Raw genomic sequence first — 26,438 nt, 5'->3', positions numbered from 1 at the left:
CCTCCCTCCCTCCTTATATTCCCAAATGTCGTTTTTGGAAGAAAAAAGGGACAAATTCTAGTGAATGCCAGCTAATCACCCCTCATAAAACTACGCCTATCCCTCCAGCTAATCACCACATTACAACGATGTTTAAGAATCTCCCAAAAATATTATTTAATTATTTTAGTAATTAAATCCATAAATTCAAAATTTAAATAAATAAAAACCATTTTCCCAGTCTCTCTCTCGCCCTCGCGGACTTGGTTTGCATTTCGAGCACAACATTATTTTTTTTTTTCAGGTTTTGCTCAAGTGTAAGAGTCGAGCTCTGCACAGAGCAGAAAAAACGAAGTTTTTCTTCCGCCGTGCGAGGTGAAGTTCTGAGAGATTCGGGTGGCGACCCGACCCCAGCACCCGATGTCTTCGGGCTACAACAGTCCGGCTCGGAGCCCCGGGAGTTCGAGGCTTCAGTTGGGCGGAGGTGGAGGAGGAGGAGGAGGAGGAGTTTCCAGGTTGAGATCTTCGTTGCTCAAGAAGCCGCCTGAGCCGCTGCGCCGAGCTGTGGCCGACTGCCTGTCCTCCTCCGCCGCGGCTACCTCCCACCATGGGACCACTTCCTCCACTGTGCTCCTCTCCGAAGCTTCTCGAATTCTTCGGGTGAGTGAAAATTGTCTTCTTTTGGCTGTTTGGTTTGTGATTTAGCTCCGGATTTTTGGATCTTTGAAATGCCGGTCTATGCTCTGGAATCTAGGTCTTCTCGGTTGTGTGCTGTGTTTTAATTGGTGGATTTTGAATGAATTCGAGATTTGAACTCTGTTTGGTTGCTGAGAAAATCTTCTTTATAGTACAAAGCAAGTTATTAATGAGTTTTATGACCTTAAACATAGATAATTAAGCTGAATTTTGGTTTAGTAGGTGTAAGGTTTTGGCTTTGGCTAGTGTAAAATCATACACATTGTAGATTTTGTTTAGAGTGTTTTTAGCTAGCTACATTCTCTTAGCAATTAGCAACGAGCAGAGCATGAGTGCTGAAAATGGTTAATCGTAGTGTGTGTGTGTGTTTACGTTTTGAGTTTGCATTGGAGGGAGTAGTTAATGCGGTTTCCCTCCTCTGTGATTGGTCTTAAATACAACAAGTCCTTGCTTGGATCACTAAATATTTAAATTCGAAAGAAAACGCTTCTTCAAAAGAGTATTTTTTTTTTTCTGAGCGGTATACATAATGGGGCAAGTTGAAATGGAATTTTATTGCTGATTTTCGAATTTACTGGTTATGGAGCATATTTATATTTCACTGGCGGTCTTGGCTTGAAGTACAATAACATGTTGAGACTTTATTGATCCTGGTTAGTGGCGATTATTCAGTTATCCACACATCAGTGTATCTGACCTATGATTAACGGTGCTCTGTATCCTCTTATTTGATTGACTTGAATGAGATTCAGTTTCATATTTCGCAAGTTAAACTTATTATGACTGGCAGGACTATTTGGCAGCCCCTTCGACGATGGACTTGTCTTACAATGTGATTTTAGAACATACCATTGCTGAGAGGGAGCGAAGGTAAATCTTATATATACTCTTGTAGGTTTTACATTCCTTAATTTGACTTAAATACTTGCCCATGAGCCTTAGCTCAAGTGACATGGGATGGTTGGGAAGAGGGTAGAGATCCTAGGTTCAAGTCTCTATGTAATCAATGCAAAAGAAGAAACTTATGCTTCACACATTTCAGGAATGATGACAAGTATGAGTTGGTGTCAAAACCAGCTCTGGCGAAGAGCCCAGCCTTGGTGATTGTTTAGATAAAAACTAGTTTTCGCTGTGTGCTTTCCAGATCTGCATCACAAGATTGAATGGGCTATAAAATATAGTTCAAGTAACCTATTAATCAAAAGTCATGAAGGGTAAATTTGGGAATACCTGTAACAGCAAACCATTATAACTGCAAGTAAGTTGCGTATAGAAATAATATTTAATACTCATATGAGCTTTGTGGTAAATATAGGTGATTGTTTTATCAAATAGGTATTGATACTAGAAACCTTAAAATAGAAGGTGAGGAGTAAACATTTATGGCTTCTAGTTGATGGTAAATAAGTACGCATATGGAATTCAATAAAGAAAGGAGCATTTTCAATCAAACGAATCAAAAAAGGTGATAGCAGATATGTATAGGATAGAATTATAATAACTATTTGACTAACATACATAAGGAATATTTTTGAGATTAGAAGCATAGTGGTACATTGGAGTACTGGACCTTGTAGACATATGTTCACAAATATGCGTCTCTGCATGTATGTGTATGTACATTTAGTGTTTTGAGAAGTGAATGTAAATTATCTCCATTTGCACCTACTTGCAAATCATTATCATTTATATTTAATATGGATTTTGCTTTATCATGATTTATAGGACAATTACAATATGTGTTGATCCTTTACCTGATGTTACTTTTATTTATGCCAGCCCAGCAGTTGTAGCAAGGTGTGTGGCACTTTTGAAACGCTACCTTCTAAGGTATGTTCTACATATTATGAGATCTTTAATGATTCTAATAACTTGATGTATGAGTTGTTTATGTAATGGCTGTACAGTCTTGTACTCATTTCTTCTAGTTGCCTGCAATGCATATTATTTTGTCATTTAATTATTATATTTTTGCTTGAAATGGGCTTCGCACTGTTTTCTATTTGTTCATAATCCTTCCAGAGGTCATTATTGTAATTTCCTTCGTTTAGAAGCTGTCAGTGGTGACTACACTTGTAGTGTAGGGACTGATATGCCTGATTTTATTCTGTGGTTATTTTCTTTAATCTCCTCTCAAGGCCTTAGCTGGGAAAGAAGATAATGCAGGATGCTAATTTATAAGGAGAAACCTGTACTGGTTCATTGAAATTAAAATAAATAAGGTGCATTTTAGAGAAGTGATTTATCTCACTATCAGTGCACAAGTTATCCTTATTTGTATATTTAACTTCTCGCCTTCCATTTACTGCATTGCAATCAATTTTAGCAGGGGCTTGAGACCTGCCATACTGATAGTGATTTGAATATCTTTTATGTTGTCGTTAAAGTTACCTAGTAGGCCCTCACACTGATGCGCATTCTATGGTCTGAAAGGAGGGAGAAACATCTTTCCTACAAGTATAGTTTCTTGCAATTTTGATTAATATGGCTATACATTCTTTTCTTCTCTCTGTAGGTACAAACCTAGTGAAGAGACATTACTGCAGATAGATCGCTTTTGTGTAAACACCATTGTTGAATGTGACATTGGTCCAAACCGGAGATTGTCTCCACGGTCTCAATCATTTGGATCAATAACATCAACAATATCAACGGCATCTACAAATGTTGTTCCTTTATCTGTACCTAGTTTTGCGTCTGAGGCACTTGTGAAGTCATTGAACTATGTGCGGTCTCTTGTGTCTCAACATCTTCCAAAGCGGTCATTCCATCCGGCTGCTTTCTCTGGAGCCCCTTCTGCAACTAGACAGTCTCTTCCGAGTTTGTCTTCTTTGTTGAGCAGGTCCTTTAATTCACAACTAAGCCCTGCACATAGTGGAGAACCTTTGGAGAATAAAGATGCTACAACTATGTCCATTTTGAACTTATCAAACATTGGAAAGATTGATGGAATGGGAAATCTTGAATACTTTGCACTGGACGTTTTCAAGTGGCGCTGGCTTGGAGAACATCAGTCATCATCCTTGGGGACTGAAAGGTAATCACATATACTTGTGTTTACCTTCTAATCTCTGGTGGTCGATTTCTTTGTAGTTCACAATTTTTTTGGTCAATATCTCATATTTTTCCTGTTGCTTAATAAACTAACTTGACTGCTTGACCCTATCAAGTGATCGTGTTGTAAATCCCCAAGATATGAGAACACATAGTCTTCTAGAAGTAGGTGCAGCAGCTCTACTTGTAGGAGATAAGGAAGCTAAAATGAGAGGTCAACCGTGGAAGTATTTTGGAACTGCTGATATGCCTTATCTTGACCAACTGTTGCAACCTTCACCGGTAACGGCAATAACTGATTCTGCCACTGCGCGTTCCCATTTGAGAGCAATCACAGCATCTAAACGTACTAGATCCGGCCCTCATCAAATATGGTATGCTCTTACCTCTTGTTCAACTGTTGTTACATCTCGGTCAACTGTGTTACAGCATTTTAAAAAATGTTGTGTTGAAATTTGGTTCTTCAAATTTGTGGCACATATCTCTGAATATTACAACAGAATAGAATCATGTAATTTGAAGATGTTTCTATGACTGGGAAAAAAAAAATTGAAGATATTTCTTTTAAATTCACTGCCTTTTGCAGATATTTCTTTTACCACCAGGGATTTACATTTAAGCTAATCTCTTCTTAATCCCAGTTTTCTGAGGCATATTTGTTAAACCTGTACTCATTAGTCATATGTTATCTGATTCTAAAACTTTGATACAATATTGAACAACCAAGCGCTATTTTGACGTTGTACATCCAAATTTCAGGGATGATTCTCCGGTGAGCACATTTCGTCCTCGGGCGAAGCAGCTATTCCAGTATCGTCACTACAGGTAACAAATAATCAATTATGTTGTTTATTATCAATTACTCTCCGTCTCTGTCTCTCACCATATTTTGGTTGTGTATCAGTGAACAACAACCCTTGCGGTTGAATCCTGCTGAGGTTTGTGAGGTCATTGCTGCAGTTTGCTCTGAGGCATCTTCACAGACTGCTAATGTGAAGACTGTATCATCTAGATTAACTAATAACTATGGAAAGCCATCAATGGATGCGGCAGTGAGCGTCCTTATCAAACTTGTTATTGATATGTATGTTGTTATGCATTTGGCCAGTATTCATTACAGTTCACATTCCCTGTCTTTTGCTGCCTCATTGTATGTTGAAACCCTATTTTGTAGGTATGTTTTGGATTCCGGGACTGCTGCCCCTCTCACTCTGTCTATGCTTGAGGTGATGGTCAACTACATGCTAATTTTTCATGATTCTTATCCATTTCCTCGCCCCCCTCCCTTTTTATTTCTTTCATTAGGTTACAATTTTTTTTGATATTATCTTTCAGGAAATGCTTAATTCTCCAAGAGCAGCATGTAGGAATCGTGCTTTTGATTTGATTTTGAATCTTGGAGTTCATGCTCATTTATTAGAGCCAATGGTAGCCGATAACGATTCCACTGATTGAAGAAGAGTATTCTCAAGAATCATATTTTGACAGTGAATCTAAGCTTGCAACACAAGGAGTGGGAAGATCAGATTCTATTATCATGGGCACTTCCTCAGCTATTGATAATTTTGAAACTTGGATTTTGAATATTTTGTATGAGATATTGCTGTTTCTTGTCCAGGTATATTTTCTGTCATATTCGATATAGAACTTTCATCTTGGATGCATGCTATTTTTCTGTTTTAGCTTTTAGGTTACGCAAAATAATTGCCCCCTGCCCCTTCTCCAACAAAAAAATCAAAAGGATACATCAAACAAGCTACAAACTAGTGTGGGTCCATTAAGATCAGTGTTCAACTAAAAAGTTATCAGTCTAAAATGAATGTAAAATGAATGTTCCGTATAATGTTTAGACAAAGAGAGCAAACTTCTACTCCTCTTCCATTGAAAATCCACCACCTTCTTATCTTAAAAATCTGTAGTTTCTTTCCACCCAAACAAGCATGTTAGGACACATAACTATACTATTTTTCTTTTAAATATTTTAGCTCCATATAGCGTGGAAATTATTGACATCATTCTTTACCAACTAGTCTCTTATCTTTCGTACAGATAGAAGAGGAGGAGGAATCTGTCTGGGCTTCTGCTCTTAGTTGTTTGCTATATTTTGTCTGTGATAGGGGCAAAATCTTGAGAAACCGGATAAATGGACTTGACATAAGGGTGAGTATTTTTGCAGTTTTGTATATCAATGCTGTAACCATTGAAAATATTTGACAAGTTTTTCTTAGCAACTTTTCCTATATTTTTGATGTATTTTTTATAATACCATCTATTTTATAAGATATAAGGCTAATGTGTGAATAAAGCAGCTTATGATCTTATATATCCAGTTTGTACCAAATAATGCCATAATCTAAGAAATCACTTGATATTCCTTTTCTATCATATCAACGAGTTTAATGTTGGTTTTAATTCACTTCCTACCGTCAGGTTCCAAAGGCACTACTAGAAATTAGTAGGAAGAATTCTTGGGCAGAAGTAGTTCATTGCAAGCTTATTAGCATGTTAGCAAACATGTTTTATCAAGTACCTGAAGGAATCAACAAGGCTGTTTCAAGTACCCAATTGTTTCTGGCGGAGCAAGTTGATCTGATTGGTGGAATAGAGTTTATTTTTGTTGAGGTATGCTAGTAATTTACCATGAAACTGGAATAAAATAGTAAGGTTTGTTGATTTTTTTCCGTTCCTCTTTTGTCTGAACTCTGAAGATTAGCTTTTTTTAGAAATTTGGGTAGTTAGTTGATTCCTAGCATTTACCTAAGAACCCTGGTAATCACAATCCTATTATAGTCTCTGTCTTGTAAAGCGTTTGTCTGATATAACATTTGGTATGTGCTTATCCTAATCTTTGTGGACGGGAAAGCAAGTTTGGTAATCTAGATTTTGTAAAAATCACTTTAGTAGAAGATGGAGACAGCCTGTTAGTTGAGATAAGCTTTACTTAAATGTTTATTTGTTATTATTGGAACTAATATACAAGTGCTTTTGCATTGAAGGTTTCTTTTTGCGAAAAAGTTTCCTGATTCAAAACTATAACTTTTTTGCAATACAGTATTCACTTGCAAAATCAAGGGAGGAAAGGAGAAATCTGTTTTTGGTTCTTTTGGACTATGCTTTGCATCAAATAAATGAAATATGCATAGCTACTGGAGTCACTGAGTATAGCGATGATGAGATTCAGCCTCTTGTTGCCCTGCTCAATCTGGCTGATGCGCCCGAGCTTTTTATATATCTGTTAAGCTTGGGTTGGTAGGCATTGGGGAAATCTTGAGGAGTTCTATTTCAGATGCATTGTCTAGATATCCAAACAGTGAACGGCTCAATATGGTAATGTCTCAAAAGTTTGTGTGTGCGATTGGTGTGAGTCTGTGTGCATGTTTTGTTCGTTCATTCTAAATAATTGTATTTGTGCATGCGGTGTGGGTAGCCCATGCTTTTCAAATTTTCAAGAGTCCAAACTATATTGTATGGAAATTCAGTGAACATTTTGTTATTCTATTTTTGCACATTTTTGTTTAGTGGAATTTTTGCCAGTTTCAGAATTTATAGAGTTTTCTTAGGTTCCATATTTTCTTTGATATTGGATAAGTCAATTAATTGCAACATTTTATCAAAGTTGCTATCTGAATTTTGTTACTTTACAGCTATTGGACAGTGTAATGGAGAAACTTGGTGCGACAATAAGCTCATTTATTCATTTGGACACGGAGTTCTCACACATGATGCAGATAACCAAATCTTACAAGTCTGTGGATAGCATTGAACGTGCGGTTCTGAGAAATGGTGTTGGCATGAAAGCAAAACTCTCATGGGCTCTTTTACATTCCCTTCTTCATTCAGAAAGAATTGCATACCGTCGGAATGCCTATGTCTGGTTAAGTGACCTGCTTATTGCAGAAATTAGTGAAGAAAGGAATTCAAGTATATGGTCAAATATAAAAACCATGCAGCAAAAAATTGCCCAAGCAGATGTTCATGATTCTTCAGTTGCTTCAGATGTTCCTTTGCCCATTTGGCTTATGTGTGGACTTTTGAAGTCAAAGCACAACTCAATCAGATGGGGCTTTTTGATTGTTCTTGAGAGGCTTCTCATGAGGTGTAAGATTTTGTTAAATGAAAATAAAGTCCAGCAATCACATGGCAGTGATATTGGCAATGTACGGAAAGATAGCCATCTTGAGAAAGCTAATGCAGTGATAGACATCATGAGTAGTGCCTTGTCCTTGGTTTTTCAGATTAATGAAACAGATCGCATTAATATTTTGAAGGTAATTTGCTTAGAACTGGTAAATCTCTTTACTAAATGCAGGGTGTTACCTTTGATTTTGATTAATTGAAAAAGCATAAGGTGTACCGTTTCTGAATGGTGTAGGGACTGTAAAGTTTTCTCTACTTAGTCTTGCTGTAGGGTCAAATAAGAGTGTAAAATGTTTTGTTTGCACATAATAATATTCAGTATTGTTGAATGTTTCTTGACCTTATCTATTCAGATTATTGGTGTAATATTATTGATAATGCTGGATGTCATGACATAATAAATTCTTATTTAAAGGGTTTACTGGATGGAACTTTTAATCGATAGATTATTATGTAAGAAAAAATAAATGAAAATCAAGTTTAGTACATCTAGTGCAAATCTATGTTTTCAAATGGTACTGGAGAATTTGCTTTGAGTTGCTGCAAAGTGCATTCTCATTTTCCTCCAAGGTTCATTTATGTTTCATGATTCTATGGAATTTTCTTGTGTGACTTTTGATTAGTAGAGTGTATCTGTATTTTCCTTATCCCTATTTTTCCTTGGTTTCTGTAAACAGATGTGTGACATTCTATTCTCTCAATTATGCTTGAGAGCTCCATCTGCAAATACAACAAACTTTGGAGATGATGCACAGCTTGGTAGGGTTCTTAGTCGGATGGACGGAAGTAAAATAGTTGATGAGAAAGAGAGTTCTCGCCAGGATGTTTGTATGGAAGAATCTAGTGCCAGATCTGGCCTCAGTAATAACAATCCGCTAGATCATGAAACAGAATCAATGGCAGCACTGCTTCTCCGAGGACAGGCCATAGTTCCCATGCAGTTGGTTACACGAGTTCCAGCTGCTTTGTTTTATTGGCCATTGATTCAACTTGCTGGTGCAGCAACAGACAACATTGCGTTGGGTATAGCTGTTGGAAGCAAAGGAAGAGGGAATCTTCCTGGTGCTATATCTGATATACGGGCTACCCTTTTGTTACTTCTAATTGGTAAATGTACTGCAGATTCTGCTACTTTCCAGGATGTTGACGGGGAAGAATTTTTTAGGTGATTCTTCAATTCCATGCTACTACTGGATTAGCTTAATTAACTTACTGTTTTTTGTTGTGTGTGCATATATATGATATCTGATTACTTTGTATTAAATTCAGGGAACTCTTGGATGACACAGACTCGAGGGTGGCATATTACTCATCAGCTTTTCTTCTGAAGGCAAGAATGCTTTTTGTCCTCTTCCCACAAACAAATTACAGTGTACTGAATATGTGGTGAAGTTTGTCCTGCTAACAATTTTAATTTGTGCTTTACAGCGAATGATCACAGAAAAACCCGAAAAGTACCAGCACATGCTTCAGAATCTTGTTGTTAGAGCTCAGCAGGTGGGCCTTGTTTTATTTTTTTGCATGCCGTTGCACATTCTCATATATGATTCCTGAAAAGATAATGTGTCATATTTTGCATTTATATTATCATATTTTCTCAACTTTGGTAAGGTGCTTGAAATATAGAAATCTTTAGGAAGAAACATTAGAGTATAGGTTATTGAGGATTGCTTTCTTTGTAGGAGTGATATCTCATTGTAAAGTTGTGTTTTAGATAACATTGGTGGAAAATATGAGAGTTTTAGGCAGCAGCCTGATAAGGAACTAATATAGCATTCAACTACTGGATATTTATTCCTTGTCAGAAGAGCCACAGACGTGAAATAATATTTTGTAGGGACTGAGCCTTATTCTGAAACCAACTTTGCCGTATCCTAAGTATATCGAATTATCTGTAGCGAACTACTCGTCCTTGTATTTATGTCTATATTGCTGATTAACATGCTTGGGAGCTACATTCCAAAATTTCTGATAACCTCATTTAGTTCTCTTCATAAAGGTCACGATATATTGTTGGCTAGTTTTTAACTGCTAAGATTTTGAGGATGTAAATTTGTTTTCAATCCCCTGTTAGAAGAGCTGCATTCCAATTCCTTTGGAACTTATTGTTTTCTTTGTTGCCCTTCTTTCTAGTATTATTCTTGTGTCTTTGCTTTGAAGTCTTGCATCATCTCTCAGTTACTATCATAATATAGCAGCCAGCTTTGGGACAGGATGGTGACATCTCACTACCATGTTTACTCTGTGCAGAGCAACAATGAAAAGCTCTTGGAAAATCCATATCTTCAGATGCGTGGCATACTTCAGCTGGCAAACGATCTTGGAACTGGGTTGTAATCTGGTGATGCAGATCTGTAGATGTTGCCCTTGACTTGTAGAACAATGCTTCGAAGTTCAACTTCATGCCATCACTATGATGCTTATGCTAATCCTCGAACAGCACTATTTGGCATATTTTAAAAATCTATATCTGGGATATGCTTAATTTTCCAAGCATACACACAATTCTTTGGAGTCTGATTTCTGAAAGTACTAAAAAGTGGCTAAGATATGGAGTTGAAGACAAATTTATGCGGATCTGATCGGAAAATAGTAAACAGAGGGCAGGAGATGCATTCAAATGTTGGATAATGCTGAAAAGTCTTTCCTACATAACACAGTGCCCCAATATCAGCAATCAGTGCCTTGTGGTTGTCTTTCTCAGATTATTAGAAAATGGTGAGCCAGATCGATATCTACCTCCCATATCATCCTCTCCATACTGTACATTTATGTAATGAATTGTTGGGGGACGCCTTTGTTTTGTAAAATACATGGAGTTGACGTTCAGCTGAAGGATTATGGCGGGGACTCGTCAGAAAAGAAGGTACTTAGAGCACAAGTAGCTCTGGAAAAGTTTGTAGCCATATCTCCAGGTACTGCCACCTATCCTCAATGAATTTTGTGCATTATTGTGGCATGATCACGACACTTTATGCTGAGATTTGTTTGTATAATACATTTTATGCTGTGTGATTGCAGTTAGTGTGCATTATAATGCCAAGAGACCTCGTGGGAAACTTTCGGAGAAATATACTCTGTACAGAATCGGGATTTCCATTTTCGTACAAGCCTTCGTTATATTTTAGTAATTCCTGAAGGCGATCTTGATGCTGGCTTTTTATGAAAGGCATACATGGGCAGTATAAGTTTTCGACATTTGTTAACTCATAGAGCTTCGTCTTCCTGACAGCAACGCGAAGAGAATTGATCTTTGTATGTTTGGTGGACCGAGTAACAGAGGTATTAGAGGGTAAGATCACAGGGGTGTCTCTTTTTTTCAGGGCATCCCAAAGTGTGTCTGCTATGATTTTTGAGTCTTCAGGGTTTATTTTTGACATTGTAAATATGTGAATTGTTTTTAATTTTATTTTTTTGGTTTTTGTTTTTATTCCTGCTTTTTCCCCGTTTCCTTCAACTAATTGTTGGTTGTTGTAAAATGGCTGTAGAGAAATTGAGTCTCTTTTTTTGCATGGATTTTGAGAAGAATTTTTGTTTTTCGTGTATGACAATTCGATTGATCGATTTTTGAGGAAATCAACTAGATGATTATTTCGATCCTATTGGAGGCTTGCATGGATAGTTTAGCTTTGGTTGGCCAAATGCAGTACTCTCGTAAAAGCGCTTCTTAAGTAATGGGTTACTGCCTAAGTCATTTAGTACTACGGTTTGATGATATTTCTTTTATTTGTAAGTGAGAGTTCTGAGGTCGGATTTTCGTCAAATGCGAATTTGAACCTATATAATTGCTAGCTATTTGTGAGGTTAAATCTGCTTCTCTCTTCTTTAGTGTATATAATATCGTTTGTTAGAAAAAAAAAAAAAATATGGATTTGATTCTCCTACATGTTTGTCGGAATGCAATCACATGCCTTCGAAAGAACGGTTCGATCATCTCGATCATTCCATTCGGTGAAAACATAAACTTCCCCAAAGTGTAGTACTCATGCCGCTTGTTCCTTCCTTCTTACGTATGCATTGCTCATTCTTCATTCATGACTTTAATGCTTTTTCATTGCTCATTAGCAAAGTGCATAATTTGATGAAAATTCTTTCGTATTTGAGAGAGAAATCTAGAACCTTGAAGGGGCCTCTTTGAGAGAAAGCAGGAGGACCGCCAAATAATTAAATATCTTTGCTTTGGTGATGTTGAGGAGCGTTGTGTAGATTGAACATGCAGTGACAATTAACGAACCAACCCAGTTAAATACATTCAAAGATATCTTCAAATAATTGAAAAATTGAAAAAAAATTTATGAGTGGAAAATAAGTGTAGAAACCCAGAAAACAAAAAAAAGGGAACAATTTAAAGTATGTGAATACCCCATGAAATCTTATAATTTGTGAAGAAACAGTTCCATCATACCTAAAACATATAGCACATCATCTAATCTAAGGTTCTTGCATAAACACTGTAACAGTGATAACAATATGGAAAATATGAAGAACAACAGAAATCAAAGAACACTCGATTAGCAGGAGAGGTTTTGAGAGAGAGAGAGAGAGAGAGAGAGAGAGAGAGAGAGATGTAAAGCTTTTATTACACAATGATATATCTCAAAGTCTCTTACAAGATTTTATATGGTAGTCTAATACATCACAATTACTCAAGTACTCTTCAACTAACTCACTCCTATTTGCAACTAACAAAAACTAACTCATCTCATCAGATTTTGACTAGTGTCAAACAATCAAGCAATCATGGTTGTTAAACAGAACCTCATAAACCAATGAATCCGGTTTGTTTTCCAGACAGAACAAAGGCATTGTGCTTTCAAATTCACAAGCACCCTACTGCCTTACTTAGCCTGCAATATCTAATAAGCACATCAATCAGTGCCAAGGTCCAAACGTGCCTCTTCGACACCGGGTGAGTACCTATCCTTCAACATATTTTGACAAAACCCCTCCGTCTCCTCAATATTTCCAGCCAAACCCAGTAGCAAAACAAACGAAAAATACGTATAGCATTGTGATTAAACCGTTTTTGCAGGGAAGCCCATTCGAGCACCTGCATTGCTGGGCTTGAATCATCACTGTTATCCAAAACCCAGTTTAATTAAGTTATCATGTACAAGCTTTTGGGTATTCTGTTCAAAGTCAGACGTATTTGGTGAACCTAATTGTTTCCCGAGAAAATTTCAATGGTTTAAGCGCAGGAAATTGAGGAGATGCATGCACTTGAATAGATCCAGACGGGGATTCTCTCGAAAAATATTTAAGGACTGGAGATTTACGAGCATTGCAAAAGTTCATCAAACAGTTTATACTATTTTTCTACGGTAAAAAGAAAAAATTTGCAAATAGGTAAATGAGATTGAATCCCGCATGTGAGGAGACATGTTTAGAATGAATCTCATATTAATGGGAGGAGAGACCTTACATAGGCTTATAAATAAATTGGGCTATTCCCCCAATTAATTTTATGGTAGAACGTCAACTTTTTTCATGGCTCACACACTGCGTTACTGACATGCATGGGCATGTGCCTATCCACAGAGAAAGGGAGAGAGAGGGAGAGAGGGAGAGAGTGAGAGAGAGAGAGAGAGAGAGAGAGAGAGAGAGAGAGAGAGAGGAGAGAGGAGAGGAGAAGCATGCAAGTGAAAATATATGCATGCAATGAAAAGCATTGATGATAACGATATGTATATTAAGGCACGTCTCTCTCTAGCTTCTCTCTCCTTTGAATGAGATTCATTAAGGGCAGCTCAACAGAAGTAGTTGAGATGTAGTTGGCTTTACACATACATTACCCCTCACAGGGTAAAATTAGAGATTGATCAAACCCTTATTAAGCTAGCTAGCTAATTAAGCCTCCTCTGTCCAACTTTCATTTCTCTCTCTCTCTCTCTCTCTCTCTCTCTCTCTCTCTCATACGCAGTAGTAGTACTGTGGGTCAGCCAACCTCTTCTCACCTTCCCCCACCTTTCAACGTTGGTTGAAAGCTTATATGTAAGTATCCAAGTTCCATCACCAAACATTCTCAGTTCTCTCCCTCTCTTTCTCTCATGTATGGAAAACCAGTATTATCCATCTCCTGCTGCAGCAACATCATCATCCTCACCAACATATCAATTCCCACCCCAAAATAACATCTTTACACCCTCATCATCATCTCACTCGATCAACCTATTCGACAACCCTCATCCTCCTCCATATCCTCATCATCACCAAGTCCAGATTCCACCCGACATTGATTGGATCAGCCTCCTCTCTGGTGATCAACCTGCAGGTGACCTACTTACTACTCATAATAATCATGATCAAGCGGGTGATCGTGCGGAAGAAATAAGGGGTTCGAATAGAAGGAAAGGCGGTGCGAGTAGTAGGAATTATACAAGAAGATCAAGCCGGCCTAGGGTTGCATTCCATACTCGAAGCACGGATGATATTCTTGATGATGGCTTCCGCTGGAGAAAGTACGGACAGAAAGCCGTCAAGAACACCTTATGTCCCAGGTTTGGTTTAATTATTTTGGTTCAGTTAGTTTAATTCTTTCTATTGTGTCAGTTTGTTATTTAATTAACATTTAACATGTATATATATTCATGCGTGCGTATGTGTTTGTGTAGGAGTTACTATCGATGCACACATAACACATGCAGTGTGAAGAAGCAGGTCCAGAGGCTATCAAACGACACAAGCATCGTCGTCACAACGTATGAAGGAGTTCACAATCATCCAAGTGAAGAACTCATGGAAACCCTAACTCCTCTTCTCAAGCAAATGCAGTTCCTCTCAGCTAGGTTCTAATGAATCAATGATTTCTATACTCAGTATATACATACACACATACATACATACATACATATATGTATAATTATATATATACATATCATATGTATATATAATCATATTTATTTGTTCATGTAAAGTGCATCGCTTTTATTGGCAAACTTGTGGTTATCATTAATCCCTTAACTTAAAGAGATAAGAAATGAAAGATGTATCAAATCATCAATGCTAACGAAAGATGATCCTCATTGGTTTCGTTCTTGTATTACATGGTATATATGATAAGCTGTGTGATTTTTATTTATTTATTGATCAATGGCAATGTTTTAAAGGGGCAAAGAAGTTGGTGAGACGTTTGTTGGATAGTCCCGCCTAGGGGTGCAACTTGGATAGCTAGGAATATTCGATTCCTGTCGATTTTGAGCCTAAATATTTCAAAATATTTCGGCTGATTTAATTCCAAAACTGAAATTTTGAAATCCGAAAAAAAAAAAAATTGGATAGGAATTGGAATGTATTTAGTACTATGAATCCGATCTGAAATTTGAAACTTGCATAACTCTATAGTGATGTTGTCTTCACCTTAGTGTCTTATCTCCCCATCCACTTTTAATAAAATGTTTAATTGCAAGTTTGCCAATCTGTAAAATGACCGATAGGAACCTTAAAAGATATAGAATAATAATAGGTTGTGTGACATCCCACATCGCCCAAGGAAGTGATCCTTAAATGTATATTCCCATCCCTACCTAGCACGAGGCATTTTGGGAGCTCACTGGCTTCGGGTTCCGTAGGAACTTCGAAGTTAAGCGAGAAGGGGGCTAGAGCAATCCCATGATGGGTGACCCACTAGGAAGTTGCTCGTGAATTCCCAAAAACAAAACCGTGAGGGAATGGTAAGCCCAAAGCGGACAATATCGTGCTACGGTGGTGGAGCGGGCCCGGGAAGTGGTCCCACCCGGGCCGGGATGTGACAAATTAGTATCAGAGCCTATCCCTGGCCGGAAATGTGCCGACGAGGACGTCGGGCCCCTAAGGGGGTGGATTGTGACATCCCACATCGCCCAGGGAAGTGTGTTGGAAATGTGCCCTAAAACCAATCATATGATGATACTTTACGGACATTTCAAACTAATGTAGTTTAAAGGGCAAAGATTATTGTTTGAGCCGTCTAATATAAATGTTATATGCTTAAACGATAAGTCCAAGGAATATGTGATTGGAAGAATGCGATCTAAAGAAGTTAGATTCATGAGACCATTCTTTCGTTGACACATCCTAAACGTTCCTGATCATAGGATTGTCAATTGGGCATTGACAGTCCGTTAAGATCAGTACGTGCTATGTCTTCTCTCAGGGAGAGTGACTAGTCTCGAGTCATTGGTGTGTGTGACATCAAGACAAGTACGTAGGTGCTCAATAGAGAATGAGTTCACTGAACACGATCAACGAAGAGTTCTCATATTCATGTCATATGAGAACTCATGGTTGGGATAATGCAAATTAGTCTTTTGACCTGAGGCATCACAGTTGTCTTGTGGTTAGGTCCTTAATCTTTGATTATGTCAAAGTCACTCTATCAGGGTGTCCACGGCATCGTTGGGGTTAAGCCACTTAGCCATGGAGGCAAGTGAATGCGCAACAAGGGATCTCTAACCTTCAAACTGTTTGAGGGAGAATACTCTATGATATGATTTAGAATCTCTGGCCAGAGTATGAATGAGATGTTGGAATGCGTTCCAGATCACATTCAAGGTAATCATATAAGTACAAGATTCACATTGGATAGTAGACATGAATAAACTATCAAACCAAACAATGTGGTCAAGAGTATTGTATTAGAGAAAGACCGTATTGCATTTGTAATCCTAAACTGAATAGGTTCTCCACCTCTTCTGATTAGCTTGGGTAACCATGATATGCTGCTAGGTGTCACTCATGGTTTGTGGAAGCCCTAAAAGTGTATTATCACTAACGGGAGAATTGAAAGTAAGTTTCAATTCACAATCGATTTGAAAGAGTTTGAATCGCCCACTGCCTCGCTAAAAGGAACCTAATGGATCGTACACCGTGTAAGGTAGAGATTGAAGATTCAACGGAGATGAGTAAGAATAATTAAATGGTTTAATTATTTATGGCAAGGATTAATTAATATGATTATTAATCAAACGAATAAGTTCGTTAAAAGACCTCGGGTTAGTATTGGGCCGCAAGGCCCAATGGGATTTGAATGTCAAGCCCATTAACTCAAGTTGTATGACAACTTGAATAAAACAAAGGGCTTGAAAGCCCAATAAACCTATAGGCTAGCCATGTGTAAAAGAATAGGGCTTTTGGTCCATTAGGTCACTTATTTGAAGGGACTATATAAAGGACTTTATAGCCTAAAATTTACTAAGGGTTATTTTTGGGGAAAGGATGAGAACACAAGCTCTCCTTTCTCTCAAAAATTTTGGCCAATCTAGAGGGGAATAGCTAGCAATCTTACTTCCTCTAGGTCACTCATTTCTTCTACAATATACCTTGGTGTGGAGACTTAGAGGTTCTCAATTTTGGGAACTTGGAGAAACCTTTTCATCCATCCAAATCCATGGATCCAAGATGCAAGGAATGAAGGCCCTCTCTTTGGGTGATTAGCCTTTGCTTATGCAAAGAGGAATCTACAAAGGTATTGATTTCTCAACTCACTTTGTTTTGAGTTGAGTCTTGGTTCACCTATCTACTAGGCTTTGAATTTCATGGGTAATGTTTTGTGTTTAAGTGCATACAAGCATGATTCCGCCTTTAATTGTTAATTGCATGCTATTGATGTTGCTTAAATGAACATGTTTTTCACAAATTTTCCTTCAAAGTGATCCTTAAATGTATATTCCCATCCCTACCTAGCACGAGGCCTTTTGGGAGCTGACTGGTTTCGGGTTCCGTAGGAACTTCGAAGTTAAGCGAGAAGGGGGCTAGAGCAATCCCATGATGGGTGACCCACTGGGAAGTTGCTCGTGAGTTCCCAAAAACAAAACCGTGAGGGAATGGTAAGCCCAAAGCGGACAATATCGTGCTACGGTGGTGGAGCGGGCCCGGGAAGTGGTCCCACCTGGGCCGGGATGTGACAGGTTGGATGCGAAAAAGTAATTAACATGAACCCTATACTTACACTGGGTTGTGAAATGAATAGATAATATGTAAGCCGAGTTCGCAAAAAAGGCATAAATGATGAGGATTGAATGAATTTTGGAACAAAAAAGTGTGGATGTTCTTTCCAATTATCAACATGATGAATAAATATTGATGGTAATTATTGAAGTGCATAATCACAATAGTAGAGCATTTGTAGGGTTATTCATTTGCTGATAGATTATCGTCTTCAGAGACTTCATTGTTGGTGAAATAGCATTTCAACTTTTAAGAATAATAGTTACAGGCTATTTTGGATAATAGTGGGTGGAAAATAACATTTCAATTTTTTAACTTTTTATGGTAGGTAAGATTATAATTGGATGGAAAAATAGGACAATGAGGTGGGTCTAGCATCTATTTAACTCTATTTTATACACTTATTTATGTACTGGAATAATTTAAAATATTGTTTTGTCAAAACAACTAAAATAGCTAAACCTAAAAATAGAAGAGTTGGAAACAAGAGCAAATACACTCTCAATTTCGAATTCTCATCCGTAGACCATCTCAGCTTAATCCTTAAGCATAAACTTAAAATTTAAGCCATATCCCAAAAGTTGTTTTCTACTCCAACCATTATAGCTTAAAATTTTAGCCTGAAATTATTAAAAAATGATTTTAGTTTAATTTTTTCTTTCGGTAACTTTTTTGAAAATAAAATATTTGTTATTAATTTTAATTTATTTTTATGAACATTTTAATCTAAAATATATTTAAATTTCGGAGTAAATTGTAGCAATGATCCCTCAACTAAAAATCCATTACCATTGGTCCTCCAACTTATCAAAATGTGTAGCTATGGTCATTTTCGTCAACTTCGTCAAAATTTTGTCAAAATGAGTTATGTTGGAAGGATCATTGCTACAATTGGGGTCCCTCAACTCATCAAAATGTGTAACTATGATCATTTTCGTCAACTTTGTCATAATTTTGTCAAAACGAGTTAAAGTTGAGGGACCATTTCTCCAGTTGGATTAAAGTTGAGGGACCAATGATAAAGAATTTTTAGTTGAGTGACCATATCTGCACCTTTTGAAGAGTTGAGGGAACAATGGTAATGAATTTTTAGTTGAGGAGCAATTGCTCCAATTGAGTTAGAGTTAATAGACCATTGCTACAATTTACTCTAAATTTCGATAAGTAATTAAAAATCATACAAATACATAGGTATTTATAAAGTTTTAAGTTAAAATTGATTTAAATAATTTCTTAAATTATTTTAGAAGTTAGATTTAATTTTGGTCCGTCAAATCTTTTTTTTTTTTACCATTATATTTGATCTCATTTGATCATAGCTGTTAGATTATAAGTAACAAAAAAAAAATTTGAAATATGACAGTTTGGTGAGTTCAAAATAATTTAAGCCAGACTTAAATCTTGGGGGAAATTTAGCCTAAAGATATATTTTTTTCCGAGACTTATCTTAGCCCAATGATTGAAGATGGTTTGGAAGGATTTTAAAGCTTATATTTTAAATTTTATCCCATAAGTTGGAGATTGTGTTATAAATATTCATGAATTTAATATTAATTAATTTGTAGAAGAGTCGCAAACAGAGCAAACACCTACTTCATTTCGAATTCCCCTCCTTATAAATGAATATAAATTATTCAATCCTCCTTAAAAAAAAAAAAAAATAAATAAATAAATAAAAGAGTTACATTCTCTTCAAAGGATAAAACTCTCCGAAACCACGACACGTCGTTTGTCGCGTCTTCTCGATGTTTACTTCTTAAACCCTCAAAACCCTCACTGCATCCATAGATTTGGGGAAAAAAATGAATAATCTGAAGCTCTACTCGGAGGTCTCTCTGAATCTCCACTTACAATCCGAGGAGGAGTTCATACTCTTCTCCACATTCGACATCGAGCAGAATCGCTTGTTCTTCGCTTCCTCCCACAATAACATTTACGCCACTCACCTCTCGTCCATCCAGGTGTGTGTGTGTGTTTGTATGCATGATTTGTTGATTTTCTTGTTCTAATTGGAACCCTAATTTTGATAATTGATTGTGGTGTAGAATGAAAGGGCGTGGAGCAAAACCTCGATATCGGCGCAAGTTAATCAAATCGAATTGGATCCCAAGGACTTCATCACTTCATTTAGTTACCTCATGGAGAAAGAGGTGCTTTTGGTGGGAACTGGCCACGGGCTTCTGCTGCTGCATTCTGTGGATGATAATGCTACCCAAGTCGTCGGTGGTGTGGATGGTGGTGTCAAGTGCATCGCCCCCAGTCCGGATGGTGACCTCCTTGCCATAACTACTGGGTCTGGGCAGGTGCTGGTGATGACTCAGGATTGGGATTTGTTGTACGAGACCGTGCTTGAGGATCTACCGGAAGATGGCAACCACGTATGTAAGGGCCTCTTTCCATTATTCGTGGATTTTTCGGTATTTCAGTTTTGCTTTTGTACTTAGCGTTTGCTAGTTGTTAGAGAAATAACATTATAGCAATGTGTGGTAAAAGATAATCTTATGAATCAGATTTTAGGACTAACTTGTAGTTTGGTCATTTTAATTTGGCCACATGATCTCCTTACTTGGAGGATATCCGTGGTTTCTGTTGGTGTCCACTTATCGTTTGTGTATGACATGGGCTTGGTTAATTTGGATATTTAGTGACTGGTAAAAACTATGGTTTCAGGTGAACAGCAATTATCTTCTAAGTTCAAATTTGAAAGCCCTATTTCTTGGCGAGGTGATGGGAAGTACTTTGTCACCCTAAGTGAGGTGCAGGATTCGGCATCCATGCTTAAGAGGCTTCAAATTTGGGAGCGACATTCGGGAGCAGTGCATGCTGTATCTGAATCAAAGTCGTTCATGGGATCAGTTGTGGACTGGATGCCCAGTGGAGCAAAAATTGCAGCTGTTTATGATAGGAAATCGGAAAATGAGTGCCCCTCAATAGTTTTCTTTGAGAGGAATGGGTTAGAAAGAAACTTGTTTAGCATCAATGAGCAAACAAATGCAACCATAGAATTTCTCAAGTGGAATTGCAGCTCAGATCTGCTTGCTGCCGTTGTCCGATGTGAAAACTATGAGTGCGTCAAGGTTTGGTATTTCAGTAACAACCACTGGTACTTGAAATCTGAAATTAGATACCCAAGACAGGATGGAGTGAGGTTTGTCTGGAATCCAACAAAGTCACTGCAGTTGTTATGTTGGACTCTTGGCGGCCAGATTACATCGTATGACTTCATATGGAATTCAGCTATGATGGATGACTCTACTGCACTAGTAATTGATGACTCCAAGATACTTGTAACGCCTCTTTCATTATACATAATGCCACCTCCGATGTACTTATTCAGCCTTAAATTCCTGAGTGCTGTCCGGGACTTTGCTTTCTATTCCAAGAATTCTAAGAACTGTTTGGCTGCTTTTCTGTCAGATGGTTCTTTATGTGTTGTTGAGCTTCCTGCCACTGATACTTGGGAAGAATTAGAAGGCAAAGAATTTGCCGTTGAAGCATCCATTTCTGAATCACCATTTGGTTCATTTTTGCATATGACATGGTTGGACCCACATAAAATTCTTGCTGTTTCTCACTATGGGTTTAGTCATAGTAATTACTTATCTCAAACTACATCAAGTGAGGATGGCGCAGGCTTTTATTTGCAGGAAGTTGAGCTTGTATGTTCTGAGAATCATGTCCCTGGTTTAGGGACATGCTCAGGCTGGCATGCAAAAGTTGCCGGCCAAAACTCTCTAGAAGAGATGATTATTTCAATTGCTCCTAATCCTGCTAGAAAAGGTTCGGCATTTGTCCAATTTGATGGTGGAAAGGTTTACGAGTATGTCCCAAAGTTCGGTATTCCTAGAGGAGTTCCAAAACATGATTGGAGTTTCTCATCAACTTGCCCTTCTATGAGTGTGGTTCTAGTTGGAAACAGTGGATCATTGGAACCTTTAATTTTTGGACTTGATGAGAGCTGTAGGCTGCACGTCAATGGGAAGATAATGTGCAACAACTGCAGCGGTTTCTCTCTGTACTCAAATTTGGATGACCAAGTGATCACACATATAGTTTTGGCAACTAAGCAGGATTGCCTTTTTATTGCTGACATCACAGATATATTTCATAGAGAGTTGGAAATAAAATATGAGAAACCCATTCAAGCTGGAAACAAGAAACGAGAAGATCATGGAGACTTCATAAACATATGGGAAAGAGGTGCAAAAGTTGTTGGGGTCCTGCATGGAGACGAAGCTGCTGTTATTTTGCAAACAAATCGGGGGAACCTAGAATCCATTTATCCAAGAAAATTGGTCCTGGCCTCTATTTGCAATGCATTGGTACAGAGGCGCTTCAGAGACGCACTTCTCATGGTGAGGCGGCATAGGATAGATTTCAATGTCATTGTTGACTATTGTGGTTGGCAAGTGTTTCTCCAATCAGCTTCAGAATTTGTCAAGCAGGTTAATAACTTGAACTACATAACTGAGTTTGTTTGTGCCATAAACAAGGAAAACATTATAGAGACACTGTATAAAAAATTTATTTCTCTACCCTTCCCGAAAGAAGCTAAAGATGACTCCAAGGGTTTTGATTCGAATAACAAGATATCTTCTGTGCTTCTGGCCATAAGGAAGGCTCTTGAGGAACATTCACTGGAAGTTCCTGCAAGGGAGCTTTGCATTTTAACCACTCTAGCTCGTAGTGACCCCCCTGCACTTGATGAGGCTTTGGAGAGAATAAAAGCTATCCGTGAAATGGAATTGTCAGGTTCCAATGACCAAAGGAGAATGTCGTACCCCTCTGCTGAAGAGGCTTTGAAGCATCTCCTGTGGTTATCTGATTCTGAGTCTGTGTATGAAGCTGCTTTAGGCCTTTACGATTTGAACCTTGCAGCTATGGTGGCATTGAACTCTCAGCGGGACCCTAAGGAGTTCCTTCCTTTTCTTCAAGAATTGGAATCGATGCCAGTTACTTTAATGCGTTATAACATTGACCTTAGGCTGCACAGGTTTGAGAAAGCTCTCAAGCACATTGTTTCTGCAGGAGACGCTTGTTACTCAGATTCTCTGAATCTGATGAGGAAAAATCCTCAACTTTTCCCCTTGGGACATCAATTGATTGCTAATCCTGCCAAGAAGAAGCAAGTCCTCGAGGCCTGGGGAGATTATCTTAGTGGTGAAAAATGCTTTGATGATGCTGCTGCCACTTATTTGTGTTGTTCCAGTTTGGAGAAGGCTTTGAAGTCATACCGTGCTTGTGGTAATTGGAGTAAGGTGCTTACAGTTGCTGGGCTTCTAAAACTGAGTGAAGATGAGATCATGCAAATGGCTCATGAGCTTTGTGAAGAACTTCAAGCACTTGGTAAACCAAGGGAAGCAGCCAAAATTGCTCTGGAGTATTGTGGTGACGTTAACAATGGGATGAATTTGTTGATTAGCGCCAGGGATTGGGAGGAGGCTTTGAGAGTCGCTTTAATGCACAATAGACAGGATTTGGTCTCTGATGTGAAGAATGCATCCTTGGAATGTGCAAGCTTGCTCGTTGGTGAATATGAGGAAGGTTTGGAGAAAGTAGGGAAGTACTTGGCTCGATACTTGGCTTTAAGACAAAGAAGGTTACTTCTTGCAGCAAAAATCCAGTCAGAGGAACGGTCAATAGACGATCTAGACGATGATACTGCTTCAGAAGCTAGCAGTAATTACAGTGGAATGAGTGCTTACACCACGGGGTATGTATTTTACATCTTATTCTCATATAGCTTTTCCTCTTTGGCTAGATTTTGCATCTTGTTTTTTTTTAGTTGTGTAACTAAGGTTCTCCATCAGAGGGTCATAATATGTTGATTATCACTTCTGTGCCCGGACCCAGATGGTGGGGCACCCTTTCCCTGTACTTTTTATTAATTTATACCTCAATCAATAGCTTAGTTTCGTTCTCGCACATGCAATATATTGTTTCAGCCAATGTCGTCTTGTTGAGGATGGTCACAGCTGCTGTCTCCCCTCAGTTCTTTCCACCTTCCATTATTTCTTACATTTACTTCTTTGGAACGTTGCATTTCAGTTTATTTTTGAGCCTTTTCTTCAAAGATCGTATTGTGGAGGATGGTTCTCACATTGAATTCAATGCCTGTAGTTTGTACTATCAGTCTTAATTGGTTTCCAATCTCATGTGCAGGACCAGGGGTAGCTCTGGCACTTCCACCCGATCAAGTGCAGCCAGCAAGGCAAGAGATGCCAGGCGCCAGAGAAAAAGAGGAAAAATCCGCCCCGGCAGGTATGATTGTTATTGTAAAAGATTAAGAGATTCTTTTCCAATATTGTTACTGTTCTGGTCGCTAACAATTGCTAATAAATTAACTACTTGACATTTTAGTCCTGGCGAGGAACTGGCCCTGGCAGACCACTTGAAGGGAATGTCTCTAACGACTGGAGCTTTGCAAGAGCTAAAGTCTTTGTTACTTTCGCTTGTGATGCTTGGCGAGGTTGAAATCGCGAGGAAGCTGCAAAGGGCTGGGGAAAACCTTCAACTGTCTCATATGGCAGCAGTCAAACTAACAGAAGATACAATATCCAGTGATAACATAGACGAGCATTCGCAGACTTTGGATCATTACACACAAATTATCCGAAGTGAAGTGCAGAACTCCGAGGCTTTCTTTTGGCGATATAAAGTATTTCTTTCCCCTTAACAAGGGAGTTCGGTAACTTTGTAACTACAAAATCTTTCGAGACATAGCTTGGTCAGGCTCCTTACATGGATGAAATGTCCATACGATGCCTGTAGATGGTAGCTTGTTTGAAGCTAGAGAAATTTGACATTTCCTTGTATGATATCTGGCGAATCCCTTGCACTGGAAAGGCTCCAGATTGTCGATACACAGAAAACTGTTATCTGCATGCTGTGCGGAGTTTCGCGCATGCTGTTATCTAGACGCTGGTTGGCGAAAGGCGTGGGAAGCAAACGAGTAGGGGGTGAGGAAAGGCAATTTCATCGGAGAAGCAAGTGATTCTCGATTTTGTTTTTCATTGTTTGGATCTTGTATCATGATAGGGAATTTACCACACACGCAAACGGGTTAAAAACTCCTATAATACTTGCAAGAATGATAAGGTTATTGTAGTATAAACGGATCTCGCAACGTTGTTCTCTACAGGGATTATTAAATAAATCGAAGCAAACCAAATTCTAATTAATTATTGTAAGCAGAAATTTGAGATGATTGATTCTATGACCTACTTAAATTAAAACGAATTTAATTAATAAAAATAAAACAATTTGCAATATTCAAGCTGAAAGAAAAGGAAAAGTTTTGAAGAAATCAAATTAAGAAAGCATTAGGGTTTCACCATCACCTAGCAATCCTATGAACTTTTACCAATTTCTTATGATCTACACATGCCACTTTGAATGTTAGGTTTTTTTAATTTATATTCTACTTGGAACCTCCAACATAGAACGTATATTTAACATGCTACTCGTTCGGACGTTCGGATCAAATCTGAACATGAGATACTCATTATGCTTTATGAAAACCTTTTGAAAAACCATGCAACCCTTAAGACGTGGTGTTCATCTTAAGTGAAATTACAATTATTAATCACAAGAAACCAGCGCCAATTTCCGAGAACCTTCCGACCAAAAGTGCATCAAATTACTTTTATAAAGATCCTAATGGTGATTAGACATTAAGACAATTAGATAGTTTTAATCACGATGTTTAATAATTCAAAGTGTGCATGCAATCAATCATAAGCAATTAAAATTACATATTCGTGCTAAGGCACAAGGTTTCGCCTTAGCAAAAGAAATTAGTTATGCATATTCATAATTGAAATCATAAAAAATATTATTAAGAATAAAAGGAATGAAAACATCTTAAAGTAGAAAATCTCCAAGAACCCTAACAATTACTTTCTGTCTCCAAAGTTGCATAAAAGAAAGCGCGTCCTAGACTAGAAAGCGCGTCCTAAAAGCCAGCCGCACAATCCTTGAGAACCAAGTCTCTTATTTTCACTAGGAAGCTAACTAATAATAAAATATATTAAAACATAAAGTCCTAATTAAGTTAGGATAAACTGCACAGAAACCGTCTAGACGTTTTAGCCTCAAATCTCTTCCAAATCCGGCCCAAGATAGATTGTTTTAAAGATAAGAACATTTTGAACACATCTCCAGGAGGTCACGAACCCATCCGAGGTTATCTTGAGCTCCAAAAACGCAAGTCAAGCCCAAAACGTCACTATTCCTGCACCGCGCATCGTTCCTTTATTTTATCGCCAGAAATAACCGCTTAGTGGAAAAATATAATATTTTGACACGATCAAGCTAAGTGACTCACAAACGTCCTCCAACTGGAATTACTTTAAAATTCGTCCATTTGGTCCTGTTTTGCTCTAAAGGAAGTCAAAAGTCCTATATTGAAAATACAATTCAAAGTATCAAAATTCTTCCAAAATATTAAGCAAAATATACTAAAAATGGGATTAAATATATAATATAAAATATACTCATCATATCAGATACTTGATTATGTTTTTCTCACCTGTAATTAAACTAAATTCGTTAAAAATTTGGGTTTTTTTTAACTTGGGAGGAATTCATGCATGTTCTGTTTTTTACAATGCCATCGCTGGTGAATATATATATATATATATATTTGC

The 26,438-nt window shown here is 37.8% G+C and overlaps 3 protein-coding genes across 5 annotated transcripts; all 3 read left to right on the top strand.

Annotated features, from left to right (window-relative positions):
- The first annotated feature begins 126 nt into the window (after positions 1-126).
- On the top strand, positions 127-11,466 carry LOC103930027. The gene is given in 20 exon segments (XM_048590496.1): positions 127-639; positions 1,466-1,545; positions 2,455-2,505; positions 3,191-3,712; positions 3,846-4,103; positions 4,489-4,554; positions 4,634-4,813; positions 4,904-4,955; positions 5,065-5,178; positions 5,180-5,347; positions 5,779-5,889; positions 6,160-6,351; positions 6,782-6,947; positions 6,950-7,056; positions 7,374-7,997; positions 8,544-9,031; positions 9,136-9,196; positions 9,295-9,363; positions 10,117-10,781; positions 10,888-11,466. Coding segments are annotated over 19 exon segments (3,636 nt in total). The 5' UTR covers positions 127-399; the 3' UTR covers positions 10,204-10,781; positions 10,888-11,466.
- A 2,329-nt stretch (positions 11,467-13,795) lies between these two features.
- Positions 13,796-14,944, top strand: LOC103930050 (probable WRKY transcription factor 24). Of its 2 annotated transcripts, none has more exons than XM_048590846.1 (2): positions 13,796-14,363; positions 14,475-14,944. In XM_048590846.1, exons 1-2 carry the CDS (start codon positions 13,918-13,920, stop codon positions 14,656-14,658), a joined length of 630 nt encoding a protein of 209 aa, XP_048446803.1. In that variant the 5' UTR covers positions 13,796-13,917; the 3' UTR covers positions 14,659-14,944. The 2 variants fall into 2 exon arrangements, with proteins under 2 accessions (XP_048446803.1, XP_009337617.2); XM_009339342.3 differs by having other exon boundaries at positions 13,801-14,363; positions 14,478-14,944.
- Positions 14,945-19,513: 4,569 nt separating this feature from the next.
- Positions 19,514-24,928, top strand: LOC103930026 (elongator complex protein 1). Of its 2 annotated transcripts, XM_009339314.3 has the most exons (5): positions 19,514-19,751; positions 19,836-20,172; positions 20,461-23,503; positions 23,953-24,051; positions 24,151-24,928. In XM_009339314.3, exons 1-5 carry the CDS (start codon positions 19,593-19,595, stop codon positions 24,464-24,466), a joined length of 3,954 nt encoding a protein of 1,317 aa, XP_009337589.2. In that variant the 5' UTR covers positions 19,514-19,592; the 3' UTR covers positions 24,467-24,928. The 2 variants fall into 2 exon arrangements, with proteins under 2 accessions (XP_009337589.2, XP_009337590.2); XM_009339315.2 differs by lacking the exon at positions 19,514-19,751 and having other exon boundaries at positions 20,027-20,168.
- The last annotated feature ends 1,510 nt before the right edge of the window (positions 24,929-26,438 follow it).

Source organism: the organism of the source record quoted next, unplaced genomic scaffold (genome assembly GCF_019419815.1).
Source record: "Pyrus x bretschneideri cultivar Hongxiangsu unplaced genomic scaffold, Pyrus_bretschneideri_v1 Contig32, whole genome shotgun sequence".
NCBI classification, from domain to species: domain Eukaryota; kingdom Viridiplantae; phylum Streptophyta; class Magnoliopsida; order Rosales; family Rosaceae; genus Pyrus; species Pyrus x bretschneideri.
Note: the sequence above shows the minus strand (reverse complement) of the source record. Positions and strands in the feature narration are given on the sequence as shown.